Source organism: Engystomops pustulosus, chromosome 8, assembly GCF_040894005.1.
Source record: "Engystomops pustulosus chromosome 8, aEngPut4.maternal, whole genome shotgun sequence".
Taxonomy (NCBI): domain Eukaryota; kingdom Metazoa; phylum Chordata; class Amphibia; order Anura; family Leptodactylidae; genus Engystomops; species Engystomops pustulosus.
In genome coordinates, this window is record NC_092418.1 from 82,350,164 (window position 1) to 82,370,344 (window position 20,181).

The window sequence follows — 20,181 nt, forward strand, 5'->3', positions numbered from 1 at the left end:
TGCGGTCAGATCACCAACCTCCTGCTTGTGAAGCTCCTCGGTCTTCATCTTCAGCTCTTCCTGCAGTTTAATAGTTTGATGCTCTACTTCTTCTTTGTGCAGGTCACGGAGCTCCTGCACAGCATGCTGGTTCTGAGCTTCCATTTTTAGGACTTCTTCTTGCAAGATATCCAAAGCCCGCTTCTTTTCCTCCTCCAACTGGTAGAGTTGTTGCTCCAGCTTCTGCCTCATATCCTCCTTGATAGTTAAAATGAAAGAATTAGGCACATGGTAGTCAAATCTGCTACAGTTATATTTGGCGCAATAAAAGTTAGTGATGGAGAAAGCCCATTCTAGTCCTAAAGGATGGACATTAATGCAGAGGATGCAGGTAAATAATGATACAAAATGAATAAGGGGAGCAATGATGAAGAATTGGAATAAGTTGAATCTAGAACAATCCCCCCCCCCTCAGGAGGCCCACTGGCTCATTTGCATAATTTATACAGCCTTTTTTTCTTAAAAAACAAGGACATAATCTAAAATAAGACGGGACTTGCCAGAGGGGGCACACACCAGTATGTCAGTGTGCTTGGATTACAATGATTCATCCTGGTGGTAGATGTCCTTTAAGGCCTCCGTCTGACAGAAGTCCATGGACACATTAGCACAAGTGAAACTCCTGACAACTCCATTTATCACAGAAAAATGCTCTTATGTGGACATGGAGAAATACCCCATAAAAAGGTGGAAACCATTCTCTGCCCCTCATGCAATAGCTAAGAAATCCTGAAATAGACATGCTAGTAACCCAGAATTAGAGTAAGCCCCCCTCAAAGCATTAGACATAACTCACAGCAATGATAGATTAGTGGCAATACACTTGAAATTTATAAAACCTCTTCATGCAATTCACAAGTCCGTCCATCCATCCCATCAGAGGACAGCATAATATCAGGTAAATTGTACCACAAATAATTTAAGATATATGGATTCAAGCAAACAAAGGAGATCTATCCAATTCAAGCTAGACTGATCAGGAATACTTACTCATAGACCCAGGCACTGTGACTGTGGTAATCTTCTTACATTTGTTATCCATGACCTCCTTCCTTCAAAAATCCACGTTTAAATGAAAATAATGAGCCCAAAGGGCTCTAAGGGTAAGAGTGTGTTATCAGAGCTCCACCATGCCGCAGCTTCACAGGCTGTTACACTGTTGCCCCTCCCGCTGCCTAGCGTAATCTCGTACAGTGGGGGCGGGATTGCTTCTGCACAGTGTAACAGCCTGTGAAAAAGCACAGAGGGGCTTTGGTAATATCCCCAGAGAGCTTCTGGCTTATAATTTTAGAAGTTGATTTTTGAAGGCAGGAGGCCATGAATAACAAATATAAGATTACCACAGTCATGGTGGATCGAGGAGTAAGTAAGTAGATTATGCTTGATTTTATTGGTAGGATTTCCTTTAAGGACTCCATACACTGTAAACTTGTCATTGCATCTGGACAGGTCACACTCCCCTGATGGCAATTGTTCTGCTACAGGTATTAGAAAAAGTTATGCTCCTTTATTTTAGAGAGAACCTGCATGGATTTGCCACATCTAGCATCTCTCTTGGTTTCCCTCCAATATCATATGGATTTTTTCCTTCTATAATGTCAGCATGGTTGTAACAGACCACGTGGTTGTAATGCACAATGATTTAAAGGGAACTCTTCTTAAGAAATTGTCTACAGGACCTGTATAACAGACTGGAAGCGGCTTGGGGGCCTGTGTCCAGGATCACAGCAAAGTCCTTCTATATTCTTGGAGGTTTAGTATAACATAGAATAAGATCTCTGAAAGTTGACTACAAATGGCAAGTAGTCATGGGGGCGGAGAAGAGTCATGCTGGGATGTTCCCTCCTGACTTAACTGGTGTCCCATAGTACAGATTCCTCACTACAGGTCTGACTGGCAGCTGCTGAATGTATCTTATAATGATATACTTGTCCTATGATATTATTCAGGCGAGTAGCAGTCAGAACAGCGTGACTCTTCTCTGAATGCTGCTGATCTAAGGGATTAGAGGCAAAGTTGTGAATCTCCCAAAACATAGGAGATGACGTTCTAACTTGGTACAACCCCATAATGTCTGGCATTTCAGTTCTGACAGAAGACTCCACAATCAATACCACAAATTAAATGGAGTGAGATTGGGACGATCCGCTACCTGAAATTTGATAAATCTGGTACCTCCACTCAACAGTTTAACACCCACGATCCATATAGCACATTTTGCAGCTTTTGGATGCCAGACTTCTGGATGACGAGACCTGATAAATCCCCCTCCCTATATGGGAAGCCACCATGACAGGCGTCTTGAAGGCATTGTATAATCTCTTCATTATTTCCCGGTGTGACTGTCTCTGTAAACATGAGCTACGGCTTAGACATAATGGGCCACCTGCTGTGAAATCCTATCCTAGCAACAAGGTGCTTTGGGAGTGGGTAACCACCTGGCAGGTAAGGGGCTGGGCCCGTGACAAAGGTGCAATGCTTGATCTGGTTAAGCAAAACCCAAAACAAAAAGGAAACCTTAACAAAACACTTCAGTCAAGATAAAAGCAAGCTGAGGTCACTCACCCTACCATCTTAAGATCCCATGGTTGCAATGTACAATATAAGAAAAAAAAAAAGAAAAAAAAAAAAGAAGAAATGAAATATGGTTTAACTTCCCGCAGCTACAAGATCAGTCTTGTCTGTAACATGTACCTTGCACTCCAGTTCTATGTATATACAAGGTTGTATATAACACAAATGTACAAGAAAGCCACACGAGAAGTTTAATCTCACCCTATGGGCAGCTTCCAGCTCCTCTGCCATAGCCTGGAACTTCTCCATATGCACGGATGCCAGCTCTTGGCGCAGGCGGTGGAGATCCTGCCCTTGCTGCTGTAACCACTGCGTCCTGGACTTCTCCAGCTGCTCTTGAACCTCTTTCTCCTTCTCTTGGAGCCGGTTACACAAGCATTTCTCCAGCTCTTCCACAGCAAGTGCATGTTCATCTCTGATCTTCTGTATCTCTGACAGATATGAAGACTCTAAAGTATCCAGTTTTACCAGATGTGAAGCTTCCAGGTTTTGAATGTGAGCTTCGTGGCCCAGATCTCGAGCGTGTAATTCCTCTTGGTGCTTCCGCAGCAGCTCTGTTATCTGGGAGTACAACTCCTTCTTGCGATGGATTGGCAGCTCAGATAAACAGGCATTTAACTCATTAATAGGAGACAGTCGTGACAAAAATATAGTATCCTTCTCTGGACCTTTAAAGAACAAGTCTCCATCACCAGACTCTTGATCACACTTCTCAGATGTAGGGGAGATGAAATTCTCTTCTGCCTGTGGCTTGGGATCATCATTATCAACCTCCTTGTATTCCTCAGAGGATGTTCTTATGACCGTCTCTCTCAAGAGATCTTGCTGTAGCTTTGCGTTTTCCATGCTTATTTGGGCACACCTAGAACAAGTCAATCAGTTAGAACATTTTCTTACATTAAAACCAGACGGGCAGCAAATGTTTAAACAGGGGAGCCTGTCTGTTCCCTTCTGAAAAGGGTTATTTTTTTTGTTGTTTAAGGGTAAAATTATTAATGACCCATATTCAGTATAGGACCTTTGTTTTAGGCCTCTGCACATAAAAGTTGTGTGGACCGTGGTTTGCGGCTGGAGGTCCAATCACACAATGGGGAAAAAAAAAAATGCATGACAAACTCTGGCAGGAATAGGACCTCCTCTATAATTATCATCTCGAGCCGCCTACTTATACACACAGCGCTGGTTTTCATGGCCCTGTGTAGGAGTCCCTAGAAATACATGGAAATCTGGTGTTCAAGCACGCAGTAACTACAGATCACCTGGGAGCTAAGCTGCAGTGACATGGTTCAGCCACTGCACTGGGAAAAGAGCTGTATACTTCATGTATTAATCACCAGTTGATTGGATACAGAGAACAGCTAATCTGTTGCGGTGCTGAATTTTGGACCAGACCAATGTGTTGAATGATGTTGAATTAAAGTGCTGGGTATTGTGCCGAAAAAGGTGTGCAAACACCTCTATGTATTAATGGGGACATCAAGAAATGCGGAGAAATCAAGAAAAGCAGGTAGACGGCACTCTGAGTATGACCGGTGCTCCGGGGACGGGCAATGCCTCGGTCAAACATGAAGAAAAGATCCCGGCACTTGCAAACTTTTGCAGCTTCAATGTTTAATGGTAAAGTAAATCTTACATTGTATTAAAGCAACACATCGTAATGCGTTAATACGATGTAAGATTTACTTTACCATCAAAGATTGAAGCTGCAGAAGTTTGCTAGTGCCGGGATCTTTTCTTCATAATTGCGGAGAAAAGCTTTATCTGATTTGCACAAAGCCGTCCCAAGCACGTGGATGAGTTCTGTAGACCCTAATCTCCACCTGTCCCATAAGCCTTCTGCACACGACCGTTATAGGGGACATGACCTGGCCGCAAAATTTGTGGTCAGATCACAGCCCAGATAGAGATCTATGGTATCCAGTCACTGTGCTGTGAGCACTCTACGGTGCCTGGATGCGTGCTTGTGCGGGTTACAGCCGAGCGAGCACAAGTCGGTGTGTAAAGGGCCGTAGCCTTAATAAACAGCTCCAGCACATGTCAGTGTCCACAGCAAGTAGACTACTGCTCCATGATAATTCAAGGATCACAAGGTGCAATAGCAGCATCAGATCCATGAATCAACATGACACATGCAGAGAACATAACCAAAGACCTGCAGAAACCTATAGGGAAGATGAGGTGCAACGGGGTTTGCATTTACCAGTTACATAATAGTTGGTGTCCATCCAGTTATTTAACATGTAGGTTCTCTCAATAATGAGGAAAAAAAAGATGCACATGACTCACCTGTCTTCCACTTCCTTTAGTACATTTTCTTTTTCTATTTTCAGCCGTTTTGTGACTTCCTCCAAGTCACTTGCCATCTTTTCTCGGACATCGGCCAACTCCTTAGCATGCAGGGAATGCAATATCTCTAGCTGTGACATCTGTACTAAACCATCCCCTTGATCTGACCTTTCATCAGTAGATCTAGAATCAAAATCTGTTTGGCACATTTTGGAATTCTGTTTGAAAGAAAGAATTCAAGAATATAAAAAAAAAATAATAATAAAAAAAATTGTATTTTAGACAGATATTGGTAGTTTATAAATTTAAAGGAAACCTACCATGAGAAATCCATTAGCCAGATCTGATGGTAGGTGGGTAGTAACATAAGCCCTAAACTTTTAACAGGATCCTAAAAAACTTCCAAAACGACACTATGTAGCCAATATGCTAATTATCAGCAGAGGCTACTGGGGCGTGCACTAGCCTCTCCTGACCATGGGAGCAAAGGCGACTCCATGCCCTAAAAGCATTTCAGAATTAGGTTAAAAATAGTCCTACCATCTATCTTAATATGTAGATTTCGGATGGTAGGCTTCCTTTATAGTCATCATAAAGTTCCTGGAAACATTCTTGTATTTTTTTCCCTTCTAACTTACCTTCTCCAGCTTTTGTAAAGGTACATGAAGGTTACTAAAGTGCAACTGTGAAATCTTCATATCCTTATCTGGTCGCTCCGTATCCAAATTTTGATGCCCGCTGCCAAAATTCTGCGTTTCCGCTTTTTCCTCAAGGTGGATAGATTCATGGGTATACTGAAGCTGAACTTGTGTTATCTCTGCAAAATAGATTACAATAAACACTTCTAAACACTGACAAAAAGAGTGAATTTCTGAATTAAGGCCTATGAAGGGGGGAAAAAAAAAAAGGAATCAGAGAGTACTATACATTCTTCGTTGCACTTTAATGGGATCAGGTCAACAGTTTATACCCCATTGAACTACATGAAATAGGATATGAAGTTTTTTTCTAGAATTCATGTGAAATCCCACTTTTACCGCTATAAAAAAAAAATCTCTGGAAAGTCATGTTAAAAAAAAAATTTAATGAGAAGAGGAGAGGAGTCTGGTTTAGAGGCTGCAGGAGCAACATGTTTTCGGTTCTAGAGGATCTAGAAATGCTTTGTGGCATATTAAAATACAAGAATCCAATCAATCAATCTCCAGTTCTGTAGCTCACAAAAGCACAGGCCTGACGTAATCAGAAGGAGGAGATTCCCATCTTTAATATGACAGTGTTTCTAGGTACCAAAATTAGTTTTATTTTGAATGTTATGACAACATACAAAAATATATCTATATACATTTTTAGTGTTCATCTACCTTTGATGTGCTCTTCAGACAATTTGGCTCTCAGCTGCTCCAGCTCTAAACACTGCTTCTTTTTCAAAGTCTCGATCTCCAATGCATACTTTTCAGACAGGTCATTTCTTAGGTTGATCATGTCCTCCTTGTACTGCAAGCTGAGAGCAGCACGTAGGTTGTCTAGCTCCTGCTTATGTTTCTCTTCATCGTGAAGTCGCGAATAAGCAAGCTCTTCCTGTTCAAAAAAAAAAAGTTTATTATGAGATAGACACACACACACGTGAAATTTTTATTTATCCCCCATGAAGTTTTCTACCATCTGCCACATTTCATGCTTCAAAAATATATTAAATTGGAAGTTTTTGGTGAAGAATCAACAAGTGGGACACAATTTTGACAACTTTTGTATATAAAAAAAAAAAACAAAAAAAAACAAAAAAACACTGAAAAGCAGGGAGTACAATATTATTCAGCCTTGTTAAGTTAATACTTTGTAGCGCCACCTTTTGCTGTGATTAAAGCTGCAAGTCAGTTTTGCAAATCAAGTAACTGAAATTTGTGCCCATTCTTCCCTAGAAAACAGATGGAGCGTGTTTGAAAAGCAGTTTTCCACTCTTTCCACAGATTCTCGATTGGATTCAGGTCTGGACTGTTACTCTGCCATTCTAACACCTGGATACAATTATTTGTGATCCTTCCATTGTAGATTTAGCTTTATGTTTGGGATCATTGTCTTGTCGGAAGATAAATCTCCATCCCAGTCTCAGGTCTTTTACAGACTCAAACAGGCTTTTTTCCCAGAATGGTCCTGTATTTGGCTCCATCCGTCTTCCCATCAATTTTAACCATCTTCCCTGTTCCTGATAAAGAAAAGCCCAAACCATGATGCTGCCACCACCATGTGTGACAGTGGGGATGACCTGTGATGCTTTTACAACAAACTTATCGTGTGGCATTATGGCCAAAAAGTTGGATTTTGGCTTCATCTGACCAGAGAACCTTCTTCCATGTGTTTGGCATCTCCCAGGTGGATTGCAGCAAACTTTAAACAAAACTTTTTATGGATATCTTTCAGAAATGGGTTTCGTCTTGCCACTCTTCCACAAAGATTTGTGCAGTGAACGACTGATTGTTGTCTTATGGACAGACTCTCCCACCTCAGCTGTAGATCTTTGCAGTTCATCCAGAAGGATTCTGGGCCTCTTGACTGCATCTCAGATCAGTCTTCTCCTTGTTTGAAATGAAAGTTCAGAGGGACAGCCAGTTCTTGGGTGATTTGCAGTGGTCAGATTCTCCTTCAATTTCAATATGATCACTTGCAATGGCTCCTTGGGATGTTTAAAGTTTGTGAAACCTTTTATCCAAATCCAGCTTTAAACTTCTCCACAACAGTATCACAGACCTGCCTGGTGTGTTCCTTCATGATGCAGAACCCCGAGACTACGACATAGCAGGTGTACTTATAAGGATTTAAATTTAAAATCTCCAATAAATTTTGTTCCACTTCACAATTGTGTTCCACTTGTTGATTCTTCGCCAAAAAATTACAATTTTAATGTCTGAAGCCTGAAATAAGGCAAAAGGTAGAAACGTTCCAGGTGGCCAAATACTTTCGCAAGGCACTGTATATATTGTATGTGTAAAATATATAGAGATTTATAGATGTATAAAGTGTTGACCAAAACCATTCTATCCTACAGACTAAGCTCTCATGCACATGTCTGCTGCAGCGGAGAGTGCCATGAGTGGCAAAACAGGATGGTGGGGGCGCTCACCCCTTCCCTCTCCATAGCAAGCAGAGCGACTGCTCCACAAATCAGGATAAGTATAGGACCTGAGCTATAGTTTGCGGTGCAGCCGAACAGCTTGGTGAGACAATGCACAGTGCAGTGAGACAATATGTGGTCACAAAGGGTGGCAGCCATGATCTAGCTGCCAATTTTGCTGCTAGCTCACGGCTGACTCCCCCATATATTGTGCTTGAGGCCTTACCTTGTGTTCCACCAGCTGGTCTGTCAAATGCTGCAGAAAATTTAGCTTTTCACTGTCAAAAGACTCTTCTAAAGACAAAGCAGAACAGTTCAGAGGAGTCATTTCCACTTTCTCATCATCGTTCATTTCTCGAAGGCGTTGATGTAATATCTCCAGCTCCTCTCTGTAGGTCTCTTCCGCGGAGATGGACTTCTGTTCAAAGTAAATTCTAAGCTCTTCCATCTCCTTCTCGTGTTCGGCTTTTATCAACAGGCGTTCCTTTTCAAACTCTTTCCTCATCCTCTCAATTTCTTCCAGCTGTGTAGAGCGAGCAAGGAGCTGCTCCTTTAATTCTAAATATAAAATATATACAATATTTTAAGTGCATGTTGTCCCAATGAGAATTTTTTTTTTTTTTTACAAGTCTGGAATGAAGCACTTACCGTTGAGTTCTTGGCGACTTGCTCTGGACCGGTCGATCTGGGACCATAGAAGATGGATTTCTTCACTGGACTCAATTTGTTTCCCACTACAATTCTGTAACAGGTTTGGGTAATAAAAGAAACTGACATTTTAGAAGGATTTTAAGATGTACATCAGAGTGAAGATTAACTGGACATTAATTCAATACCTGGTGCTGTTTCTCCAGCTCCAATGGAATGGCTTTAGTTGGATTATAGCTTGAGTCAAGTAGCAATGCTAAACAAAGAAAATATATATTTTTTACTTTGATTTAATGCATCCAAGTAAAGTTACATTGTAACTGTAGGAATCTTATCATGAAAACTATCTACTCCAACTGATGTTGGCTGATATAAAAAGATGCATGTACTCGTCACCGTAGAGTTCATGAACCACAAGTGTCTTCCTAACTATGTGCCATAAGAGCCATGTCAGCATTTTCCATCTATGGAGCAGAACAAGGCTGGATCCCCTTGACAGCCAGTCATTAGATCCCACCACCAAAGGCTTTAACTGAGAAACAGGCCTAAGATACCAAATTTACCATACAGCAACAGCCTCCATGATAAATTTGATTCATCACAACTAATTCTTAGCCCAAGCATCTAACTTTAGGACTATTAATTCAACCCCTTGTTTATGATGAGAGTTCTGATCATACTTGAGACTTTACCCAGCTGGTTCTGGTGACTGAATACTCTCATCTGTCCTTGATGCTCCTGCAAGTCCTTAATCTGCTTCATGTGTTGATCTTGTAGATCCTTGGACTCGGGGAAGTCTGTATCAGTTGGTTGCTGCATTTCATTAGAGTGAATCTGCTGGAGCAGTTGATCCAACTCTTTCTTCCACTCCTCTCTCTCTTGCCTATGAATATCCTTCACACTCTGGATTTCAGCAAGATGCTTTTGTTGCAACTCTAATATTTGTCTGGAACATTCTTCTCGGGTTTGTTCTAACTGCTTGGCGTGTTCTTCTTGTTTCAGCAAGGAGTTCTGTAACAGTTCTTCCCCAATACGCTTCAGCTCTTGCGAATGCTGATTGACCAGAAGATCCAATTCCTGAGCATGCAGGTCTCTCTGCTTCTCCCATTCCTCATTTTCCAGGACATGTTGCTCTTGTATTTCTTCAATATCCTTGCTGTGTTGCTCCAATGCTTTTGAATGCTCCTCTTGTAGATGTATAATTTCTACTTTTAGGCTTTTGAGAGTTTCTAGGTTCTGTTGTGTCTGCTTTTCCCACTCTCCTTTCTCCTGAAGATGGGTTTTCTGTAAGGCCTCCAGATCTTCACACCTCATTTGCAGCTGCATAACCTTCTCTGCAGTCTCATCTTGCTGCCTTGTTTTTGACTCTCTTTCCAGGGCAAGAAGATCCTGCAGATCTGCTACTTCTCTTGAATGAACCTCCTGCAAGTTTAACAATTCATGTGAATGTTTCTCTAGAAGTTTGTCCATTTGGTTGGAATGCAGCTTAGTCGTCTGTGAAAGCTCCTTCCTTAGTTGTTCCAGCAGTTCCGATTGTTGGTTTCCACATTTCTCCCGATCTTTATTTTCTCTTGAACGGTCCTGCTCAAGGCTTTCTATAGCCGCCTTCTGCTGCGCTTGCATATCTGATATCTTTAGAGCATGTTCCTCAGAAAGAAAGTCAATCTGCCTTGAAAGTTCTTCATTTTGCTTTAAGGTGTCAGAAAGTTCTTCTCGAACCTGTTCCAACTCTTCGTAATGTTTAGAGATGGTTTCTTTCAATTTTGACAATTTCACTACACTTTCCTCTTCTACCAATCTGAGTTCCTCTGACTTTCTATCAAGTTTCTCAGCATGTTCTCCTTGTAGCATCTCTAGTTTCTGCTCAAACTCCTCAGAAATCCTCTCTGACATCTCAACCTCTTTCTGATGCCTTTCCTCCAACACTGACGTTTCTTCTACATGTTTTTTCTTCAGATGCTCAATCTCTTTCAAGTGTTCCTTCTGGTGTCGCAACATCTCCTTTGAAAGCTCTTCTCGTAAACTCTCTAAAGCCTGGCTATGCTCATTGCGTAAATGCTCTACTTCAAACTGATTCTTGCCCTGGAGCATTGCTAGGTCTTGTGCCCACTTGTTGTTCAATTGGTCCCGTAGCTGTACCAAGGCATCTTCTTTCTCTTTAACTAGGTTTGATTGACTTAGTTCAAGGTGTGCCGTGTGAAGGGTATTTAGACTAAGACGTAAGGCTTCCATTTCCATATTGTGTGACTGCATATAGGGGAAAAAAAAAAAAAAAAACAGAATAAACCAAACAGATTGTAAAGAAGATTGCAGTATAAGAAATGAACAAAGTAATAAAGATCCCGAAGACTCGGTCCTCCACCAATTATAAGACCAAAAGTACAGTGACCCTACATAAAATACAGTGGTGTTTGGGGATAGCCACCATCAATCCATTCAATGTTGATAGGGAATAATATAGTTTCACTCCACACTCTAGCATTTTGTCAGTATTATAGACTTGAAATTGCGTGACAGCATGCGTGCATGATCACTAGAACAGAGGACAGTGAACCAAGAGCCATTTTTATACTGGAAAGTTAACAATTATGAGAAAAACCCCTAATATTTTATTTGTTAAAAGCTTCAACAACAGTCTAGTGCAGTGGTGGCAAACCTATTGAACGGGTGCCGTGTGAGCAGTGCTAAGCGCCATTTTAAAGCGAGACATCCATGGTTGACTGGGACTACGGGACGAGTTTAGCAGTGTGGACAGTGCCCGATTTTTATTGGAGCCCCTGCACCAGACCCTGATACTTCCTGTTCAGGGGACTGGTGGAAGGCTAAAACGATTATCCAAAATTCTTCTCTAACTTTTAATGGTATGGGTGTTCTCAGAACACAGATCATGGAGCAATAAGTTATTTTTGTGATAAATAAGTGGGTTTTGGTTGTAATTTGGGCACAGTCTCTAAAAAGTGCACCATCAGTGGTCTAGTAAAGGTCCTTCATTAACATACCTGGATCTGCTCGGCCTTTGTCCTCTGCATGTCCTCCAGCTGTTGCTGGAGTTCCACCAGTTTCTGTTTTTCCACACTCAGGTCCGACAACAACTTTTGCAGCTCTTTCTCATGAGCGTCTTTTAGAAGGGAAACTTCTCCTTTGTGCTCCTGCAGAAGACAGGTTATTGAATGAAGCTTCGGATGAGCAAGTGTATACAAACCTGTAACAGATGAGCGCTCAGCATTACATACCTCATTTACTAATGCAATTTGCTCTTTCCAGCTTTCCCCAGAAATATCCATCCTCTTCTCAAAGTCAGCATTTAGACGGTTTACCTAAAGAAAATGGGAAAGTCCATAAAGGTAGGGCAAGAACTAAAACTTGCAAATAATTCAACAAGACTCTGAGCAAATGAAAACACCTCCTTTTATGCAAATATAATTTCTTCTTTTTTACACTTTCAATTTCCATACCAGTTTGTCTTTTTGGAATCTACCAAGAATTCTGGAAAACGACACAACAGCTGAGGTATTGGGGGGGGCTTTGTACAAACCCACTACTCCTGCCACAGTAATAGCTAAACTTCCCAACCTACGGAGCGGAAGAAGGACAAAATTTGTCGTGAGCATAACGTGCCAACTACATTTCTTTCTTCACCTTTTGCCTCACCCCTACACAGTATACGTCCCCCTAGCTCCCCATCATAGTGTTCCCCCTTCCCTCAGCAGCTTCACATCATAGTGTACTTCCTTCCCCCCAGCAGCTCCCCTTTTAACTGTGCCTCCCGAAGCAGATCCCCTTCGTACTGTGCACCCCCCACCAGCATCTGCTGGAGTGTGGAGGGGCAGTCTACATGTGAAGGGAAGCACTGAAATACTAAAATCGGAACCAGGAGGCTGGACGCAGAGGAGATGTGCGGGGAAAAAAAATTGGCACAAACTCCCAACTGTCCAGCACAGCTCTCAAAAACTGGGACTGCCCTACCAAATCCAGGATAGTTGGGAGCCATGGTCACAGTCCCTGGATCTGTGAGCAAGTATCCCTGGTTTTTAATGCTTGATATTTTCAGTCACAAGAAATGTCATTTGAGGCTTGTGACAGGTTCCAATAGCTTAATTCTTCCTCTCCTACACACCATCCCCATCACTCCCCTGCCTGCTCAATGCACATGCCAGAAAGGTGGTGGTGGTGGTGTCAATCGAGAGAAGACAAACAGTTTGCTGCAGCTCTACCCCTAGGACTCACCCCATGCTGCTGGCAGGAAGCCAGGTAATGTGAAATTGTTTGCATTCTGAATTATTTCAGCACTTTTATAAAACTAAGGCATTTTAAAATTTAGAATAGCAAAGGCTATTGTCACCTATAAACAGCTAAACACTTACATGCACACAGCCTTAACACACTGTATGAACTGGACCCTGTTACGTTTGGCAACTCCATAAAGGTCAATAAAGACCATCTCTAAATTCAAGCAGGGATGACCAACATTTTGGACCTCTGTTCCTGTGTTCCAGGGTGTTTTTTTCAGGATTTAAACCCATGATCACAATCCATTCCCAATCAACTCAACCAGAGAATGGGTTGAACTTTGGGCACAAGCACACGATGTGTGCGCCTAAGGCAGAGCTCTGGCTACTAGGGTGTGGCGTAGCCTTTGCTCCCGTTTCAGGCTACTCAACGTCCCAGTAGCCTCTTATCTAATTTGCATATTAGATAAACTATAGATTAGGTTAAACAAGCATTGTTTAGGAGGAGAAATAAGAAATAAAAAGATCAAACACAGAATAGGACCCCAGTTTATATTACTATACACTTCTACGAACCTCTTCATGCAGCTTGCTCTCTAGATCTTCCTTCACCTGCCTTAATAATGCCACTTCTTCCTGCAGGTTCTCCTCTCTCTGATAGAATTCGCTTTCCTTGGCCCGTATTGACTCTTCCAGTAGCTGCTGCTCTACACCTTTAGAATTAAGCTTATTATCAAATTCCTGACGTTCAGACTCTCGAGACATTTCAGATTTCTGCAAGTTCTGGGAAAGATTAAGGTGGCTATTCTCTAGATCTTTATACAACTCCAGAGTCTTTTCCAGCTCTTCCTCTACTGCAGCCAGCTTGGTCACTAAGGAAGCCTTCTCTTCCACCAGATGTGATAATCGTTCCTCATTTGTAGATTTCTGCTCTTGGACCTCTCTTAGAAGTTGTTCTTGGTCAGTTATCCTTGTTTTTAGATCATCCCTCTCAGATTTTATTTCCTCTAACATTTTCTGTTGTTCTTCCCAGTTTTCTATCTTGGGGGCCTTCTCCAGTTCTAGTTTTGCAACTGCAAGCTCACTAGTCACATCTCTCCACTTCTGTAAAGCTTCTTCCAGAGCCTCAGAGCTTCTCTGTAACATTTCTTCCTTGTTCTGAAGAGTTTCTATCAAAATTGTGCATTTCTGTACCAAGTCTTTGGTCATCACAGGACTGAGCTCTGCCTCCACATTACTCCCAGTATTGCTAGACAGATAGACCGCAAACGACTCTGGATCCAAGAGCCTCCCTAAGGTAGCGCCATCTGCCAGGACACCAGTAATGGGCATCGGAGAAGAAAGGAGATTAATATTCCCATCCATAGTGGAGTTTATACTTTGTTCCAAAAGAAAGTCACTATCAAGCTCAAATTTACTATGTTCACTCAAGTCCTCTTGGCTAGTATCAAGTTCAGAGAGATTTGGGATCAGGTATCTATCCATGGAAGTCAAAGCTGGTGTAGTAGCCACTTCATCTTCCTCTATGGGAAGTTCCATGGCTTTCGAATTCTCAAGTTCTTTTCTGGCTTTAACTTTGTTCAGGTTCTTTTTAAGATCTTCTAACTCCGGTCTAAAATCAACTCTAGTATCTTTATCAATCACCTTTATATCAACTCTTTCTTCAGAGTCCAGAGGTTTCCAGGTAATGGACAGCTGTTGGTTGAGTTTAGTCTTATCCTCCTCCAAGCTCTGTAGTTTAAGATCGTACATTTGCAGGTCTCGCTCGTGCTGCAGTTTCAAGGCTTGACTACTTTCAGCTTCTAACCTAAGATTATTTTTAAGATTGCGGAGTTCTTGGTTCAAACGCTCTTTCTCATCCTTGTCCTGGACGGCCATCTCCTCAGCTTGCTGGAGTCGAAGAGTCAGATTAGCCACCGTGTCATTGTGCTTTTGTTCCCAGGCAGACCTTTCCATCTCAAATGCCTTCATTTGTTCTTCAATTTTCAGACGTAAGCTCTCCCGGAGAGTTTCTGACTCTGCAAGTCTTTCTTTCAGATCTACAACCAATGCAGCCAGTGATTCAGTGTCCATTCCATTGGAACTTCGTGAGGATTCCCCACCACCTCCAATGTCACTTTGAAGACTGGTGGGTGAGAATTCTGTCCGAATGGACCCAGACATCTTATTTTTAAGTTGTGTAATTTCAAGGTTTCGATCAGAAAGTTCTTGCTGCAAAAGAGACACAGAATTTTCAGATGTCTCCAGCTTCCTCTGCAAAAGTTCAACTTTCAGCTGTTGGTCCTGCATCAAATGTTCTAGTTTTGCTACTTTATACTCATTTTCTTTAGTTTCCTACAGGGGAAAATATATATATTTTTTTAAAATAAACAGCATTGGAGAAGCAACTACTATACAATTACACCTAGAAAATGGCTGTAGTAAGATGGCTATAGTGACTTAACTAAAGCGTTTAGGTTACATCCACATCACAATTTTTGGATACATTCACCGTATATGACTGGAAAGCTCCGGGGATACACTCTGAAGGTATCCAAAGGCATATACTGGCAGGCGGAGGCGTCTGTTCAGTATACATCCCATCCAGTAGAAAACAATGGATGGAAATATGCAGCAGTGGACAGTACAACGTATCACGCTATAAGCTAGATTCCAGACCTACATTGTAAAGCTATGTCCGCCTGACGTGTCCATGCAACATACTGACTGTGGTTATACATCGTAAAATGATGACATTTCAGAATAAAGCCACCATACACATTTTATATCAAATTAGTTGGATCAGCCAACCATCTAATGTGAATGGGGCTTTTCTACAAGTGGACCTCCTCCCCCTCAGAGTCACAGAATAGTCATTCACTGTACTATTCTGCCAATTCATGAAAATCCAAGTACCTCATGTGGCTCTGGGGTCAGATTGTCTTCCAATGGTGTTTGGAATCCATGCAGAGGTTTTCTCAGGACCTCAAAGTCATTTGTTTTCAGTCTGGCTTCCAGATCCGTTGTCTTGTCCTGACATTCAGACACATCCAACAAGCTGTTCATGCTCTGCTGAAAAGAATATTTATTAACCTTATTATTAGGATCTACACAAATAAAAAAAATAAATCTGATATTCTTTCCATAGTAATAAGTTCTATATACATTTTATATACTACACTCTGAGACATCTAATCCACCAATTTAATTGGCACAATAATTTCACTAAAATGCAAGGTCTCCCGTAGGAACAGACTAGTTAGTGCACAAATCAGTTTCCTTGGACCAACTAAGTTCTTATGCAAGTAGCCTTAATTCGATACTAGAAACATGAATCTAGTCGCAATAGAATCCAAGATATAGGATTACCCGTGGGGGCAGCTAGTTTAGTGGGATGACAGGTTACCTTGAAAGGGAACCTGTCATCAGCTTTTACCTTCCTAAACTAGCTGCAATTTTTTAGGCCTATAGGCGACTATACTTTTACTGTTGATATAAAGTAGGTCACATTTCTATAGGCGTACTTAGAAGGCTGAAGATCAAACAAGTTCTTTGGACGTACAGGTAATAATTTCATCTATATTAGCATACTATAGAGCTCCCATCTTACGCAGAGATATGTAACACATTATTTACACAAGAGGACAAGAACCAGAATGTGTAGAGTCCATGTTGGTTAGATAAGTGACCACCACCTTAAAGGGTTTAAGTGCCCTAAGCTCATACCTCTATTGTAACATCATCCGCCCCAGACAGCGTCACCCGTTCTGAGTATTCGTCTTGAACTAGCGAGTCCTCCTTCTTCGAAACGTCATTCGCGTGTACAGCCTTATTCTTCCTCTTCTGCGCCTTTTTTTGCGCCTTTGAGCTTTCCCCTTTTGTTTTGCGCTGTCTGAAGTGAGCAAGCTGCACAGGAAAGTAAAGGAAAGATAAAGTGAGAGGTAGGTGAGGAAGAGGTAGCAGGGCCACAAAACCGTCATTGTTCCTATAACGTGTGGAGCGCATGGATGCGCCAGGGATCCGCTCAGCAACACCTTCAGTCCTCACTCCGACGTCCATGAGTACACAGATAACGGCAAACGTAAAAAATCCCCCAAAAATGAACCGAAAGCATTGCGTAGAGACAAGAGTAAAGGCACTCAAGCTCAACGGCAGAAGCCACATATAGTCACCTAAACACTTCACTACAGTCATAAGAAGATTGAGATGGATTAGGGATTTAGACGTACAGCGCACCTGCTTAAATATTACACACAGGGCTCACACAACAAAGACAAGAGCAATGATACATGTATCAATTATTAGAAAAATGAATATATAGCATCCCTCTAGTCTAGTACGATCAAAGAATACAACTGAGATGTTTAAAAAGTGAATAGATCAGTGTAGATTCAGACTCCAGAGTGTTATTTTGCCCCATATGGATGGTGTACTTGGAGTAGTTTAGAACTGTGGAGTTCACCAGCTATTAGTTGGTAAAGTTTACATCAGAATTTTCTTTAAAGAGAATTCACTTAAATGTCACCACATTTGCACATATACAGCTGGTGACAGGTCCCCTTTAAGGTGTCACTTACCCATATGAGAAGGCTAGTATTATAAACCATACAGTCTGCCATGAATGAACTGGGGCCCAACAGCTTCAAGTTACGCCACTGGCTGGCACATAGTCTAGTCTTCCAATTGGACAGCTGACCTTGGGCCACGGTCACACGTTCCGCTAGCATTGCATTCATAGGGGGACATTTACTTAAAGTGTCGGTGTCTGCATTGGCTTTGTTACCGACCTGATCTCGGAAAGAAGATACACATTTAATTTTGTAGAGCTGTGCAGAGACGTTTCTGTCCCCGAGACCATTTTCTGTCCCTGGGACCAAAATCTGTCCAGAGCACCAGAAATATGTCCAACAGTTTCCTTTTGGTCTACTTTCCGCCAGTTTACAGCACCCAAAAATGGCTGTGACACATATTAATTCTGTCTGAGTTTCCACTCCGCCAAAGCCACGCCCCTTTTCGGAGAAGAGTCGGAGCAGACGGAAAAAGGCATTTTTTCTGTCCCCGACAGCTAATAAATAGGTCTGAGAGCAGAACATGTGGTGAGAGCGCCACAAAACTGGCGGAAACACCATAGTAAATGTCCCCCATAGTGTTTCAAGGAAACGCATGCAATCAGTAACCAGGCCCCGGTGTCTTGTATTGTTTAAATGCAAGACACTGTGGCATGGTTAACAATCGCATGTGTTTCCCTAGAAACCCATAAGCGATCGGACCTAGGCCCGCGAGCTAGCATTGCATTGTGAACGCAATGCTAACAGAACGTGTGACCAGAACCTAAGAGAACCACTGCTCTTCTGAGTAAAGGGAGAGACTTCAAGGTGCCTGAAAAGTCGTCATCTTGCTTCAGGTGGGCGCATGCATAGCACAGGCACAAGATTTGAATCACTGGGAGAGGAGATAGTGGTGTTTGAGTTGTGCTCCAGTACTCAGCACCAGAATGCACCAGCTAGGTAATCCAAACATTGCTAAGAGATATTATTGAGGGTGATGCCTTCACAGTCTGCAGGTATAATTGCACATTTGGGGTTTTGTATATGGGCCTCTGTTTCACCTGTATATAATTGGGGGAGGAAGTCTATTCTCTTTCTTTGTAGGACCCCTGCATAACCGGAAGATGCTGCAGAATACGGGCTGCAGTGTGACGGCATAAATACTGCCTAGAAAAGCTAAAGCATCACTAAGTAGACAACAAAGGTGATGGTGATCCACCTGCACCACGTCAGGTACACTGCTCAACTCTACATTTCAATATGCAAAATACCCAAGGCTAAGGATACACAGGAGTTATAAAAAGGAACCGATGACGTTTATACAAATCCCATTCTCATGCTGTGTAAAGAGAAAATCCTGCAGCGCATTAATTTATGCGGCAGGTTTTGGATCCACAGGATGGGAAAAATACGAATCATATCTACATCAGATTCTCTGCAGAACATGTGCAGCCATGCCCAACACTAGCCAAAAAAAGTGGAGCTCGGTGCTGCCGATTTTTGTTGAAGATGTTATATAAAGATTATTATAACTGCTAGTCCTCTAGAATATGAGCTGAGCTGCAGTGACTTGGCCACGACATGAACAGTGGCGCTTCCAGTTTCAATCTCTGTTTTAGTTGCGTTTTCGGATGTCTGCGGTTTATCGGTTAAAGTTGTTTTACCAATCTGATATTTATAATCCTCCCCAAGTAAAGATGATCAAAATCTTTATCCATGAATCGAGATCACCGATTCATAGTTATTTTTATGATGCACTTCAATACTTCCCAATAAATATTCCGTATTTTAAAGGGGTCGCAACGCACTTAAGTTTTCCTCTATCCACAGAATGTCTACAGACCCTACTGTAAAAGCACATTGATCCATTCAATGCCATGCAACAGTCAAACAAGCAGTGCCCCCACTTTAATCATATGTGGAGTACAGAAATCCCATTCCCGTGATCCCAGTAGTCAAATCCAACTGATCAGAAACTTATCACCTATCCTTTAAGTTAAAAAAAAAAAAAAAAAAAAAAAAAAAAAATCTTTCAGTTGAGAAGCAAAGGGGTGTACCACACAGAACTTTCACTAGTCACGGAATAGTTTAAACATTCTCATTAATCCAGAATTTTATGTATAGACACAACATCTGTACAAGAGAGCAAGGAAACCTTCATCAGTACAGATTCTGCAAAACCAAAACCTTTCCTAGTGTCCACCCCAGGGAGACCTGCTGATGGGCTTGGGTGCCCGCTCTTGGCATGCTGCCCATTGTTCTGATGAAAGCAGCAGTCAGCTAGGAACATTTACATGGCAGTTACTGGGATGAATGGACATTAAAAAGACAAACTATACCACTTAACCAAGAGCCTCTCCAGGTAATTAATAATAATTCATTTATATAGCACTACACAGATTACACTGCACAGAGCTCGCCAAATCGGTCCCTGTTCCTCGCTGGGAGAGGGTGTCGGATGTGCGCCCCTGTAAACAAACCGGAGCACAGATCAGATGGACCGCAGCGGGGGATATCAGCAGCGCCGGAGGAGGTGGGGACACGTTTATTTTTTTTTTAAAAGATTGCCCCAGCCTATCCCTAATTTATTTATTAATCCCTTTAAAGTCATGGGAAAATAAGTAGCGAATTGTCATATTTGCCTGAGGTGAGTCACTGAGCCAGAAGGAAAAATCACTATCATGGGCTCTGTAGTACCGAGAACCGTAGTGGCGAACCTATAGGAAGGTACCAAAGGTGGCACTCAGGACATTGTCCCAGTGGACAGATG

General features: G+C 42.0%; 1 protein-coding gene across 4 annotated transcripts in view; it reads right to left on the reverse strand.

The window, feature by feature from the left end:
• PCNT (pericentrin) overlaps nt 1-20,181 on the reverse strand; it is a 49,575-nt gene that overhangs the window by 27,803 nt on the left and 1,591 nt on the right. For 2 of the 4 annotated variants that reach the window (XM_072121517.1, XM_072121520.1), the window contains exons 2-15: nt 16,591-16,770; nt 15,781-15,936; nt 13,462-15,219; nt 11,890-11,973; nt 11,656-11,805; nt 9,337-10,903; nt 8,845-8,912; nt 8,657-8,750; nt 8,235-8,566; nt 6,261-6,477; nt 5,538-5,716; nt 4,900-5,117; nt 2,815-3,475; nt 19-237 (exon numbers count right to left, since the gene is read on the reverse strand). In XM_072121517.1, coding sequence (XP_071977618.1) covers nt 19-237; nt 2,815-3,475; nt 4,900-5,117; nt 5,538-5,716; nt 6,261-6,477; nt 8,235-8,566; nt 8,657-8,750; nt 8,845-8,912; nt 9,337-10,903; nt 11,656-11,805; nt 11,890-11,973; nt 13,462-15,219; nt 15,781-15,936; nt 16,591-16,770 — 5,883 coding nt within the window. The remainder of the gene's footprint in view (nt 1-18; nt 238-2,814; nt 3,476-4,899; nt 5,118-5,537; nt 5,717-6,260; nt 6,478-8,234; nt 8,567-8,656; nt 8,751-8,844; nt 8,913-9,336; nt 10,904-11,655; nt 11,806-11,889; nt 11,974-13,461; nt 15,220-15,780; nt 15,937-16,590; nt 16,771-20,181) is intronic. The other 2 variants (XM_072121518.1, XM_072121519.1) reach the window with 2 other exon arrangements.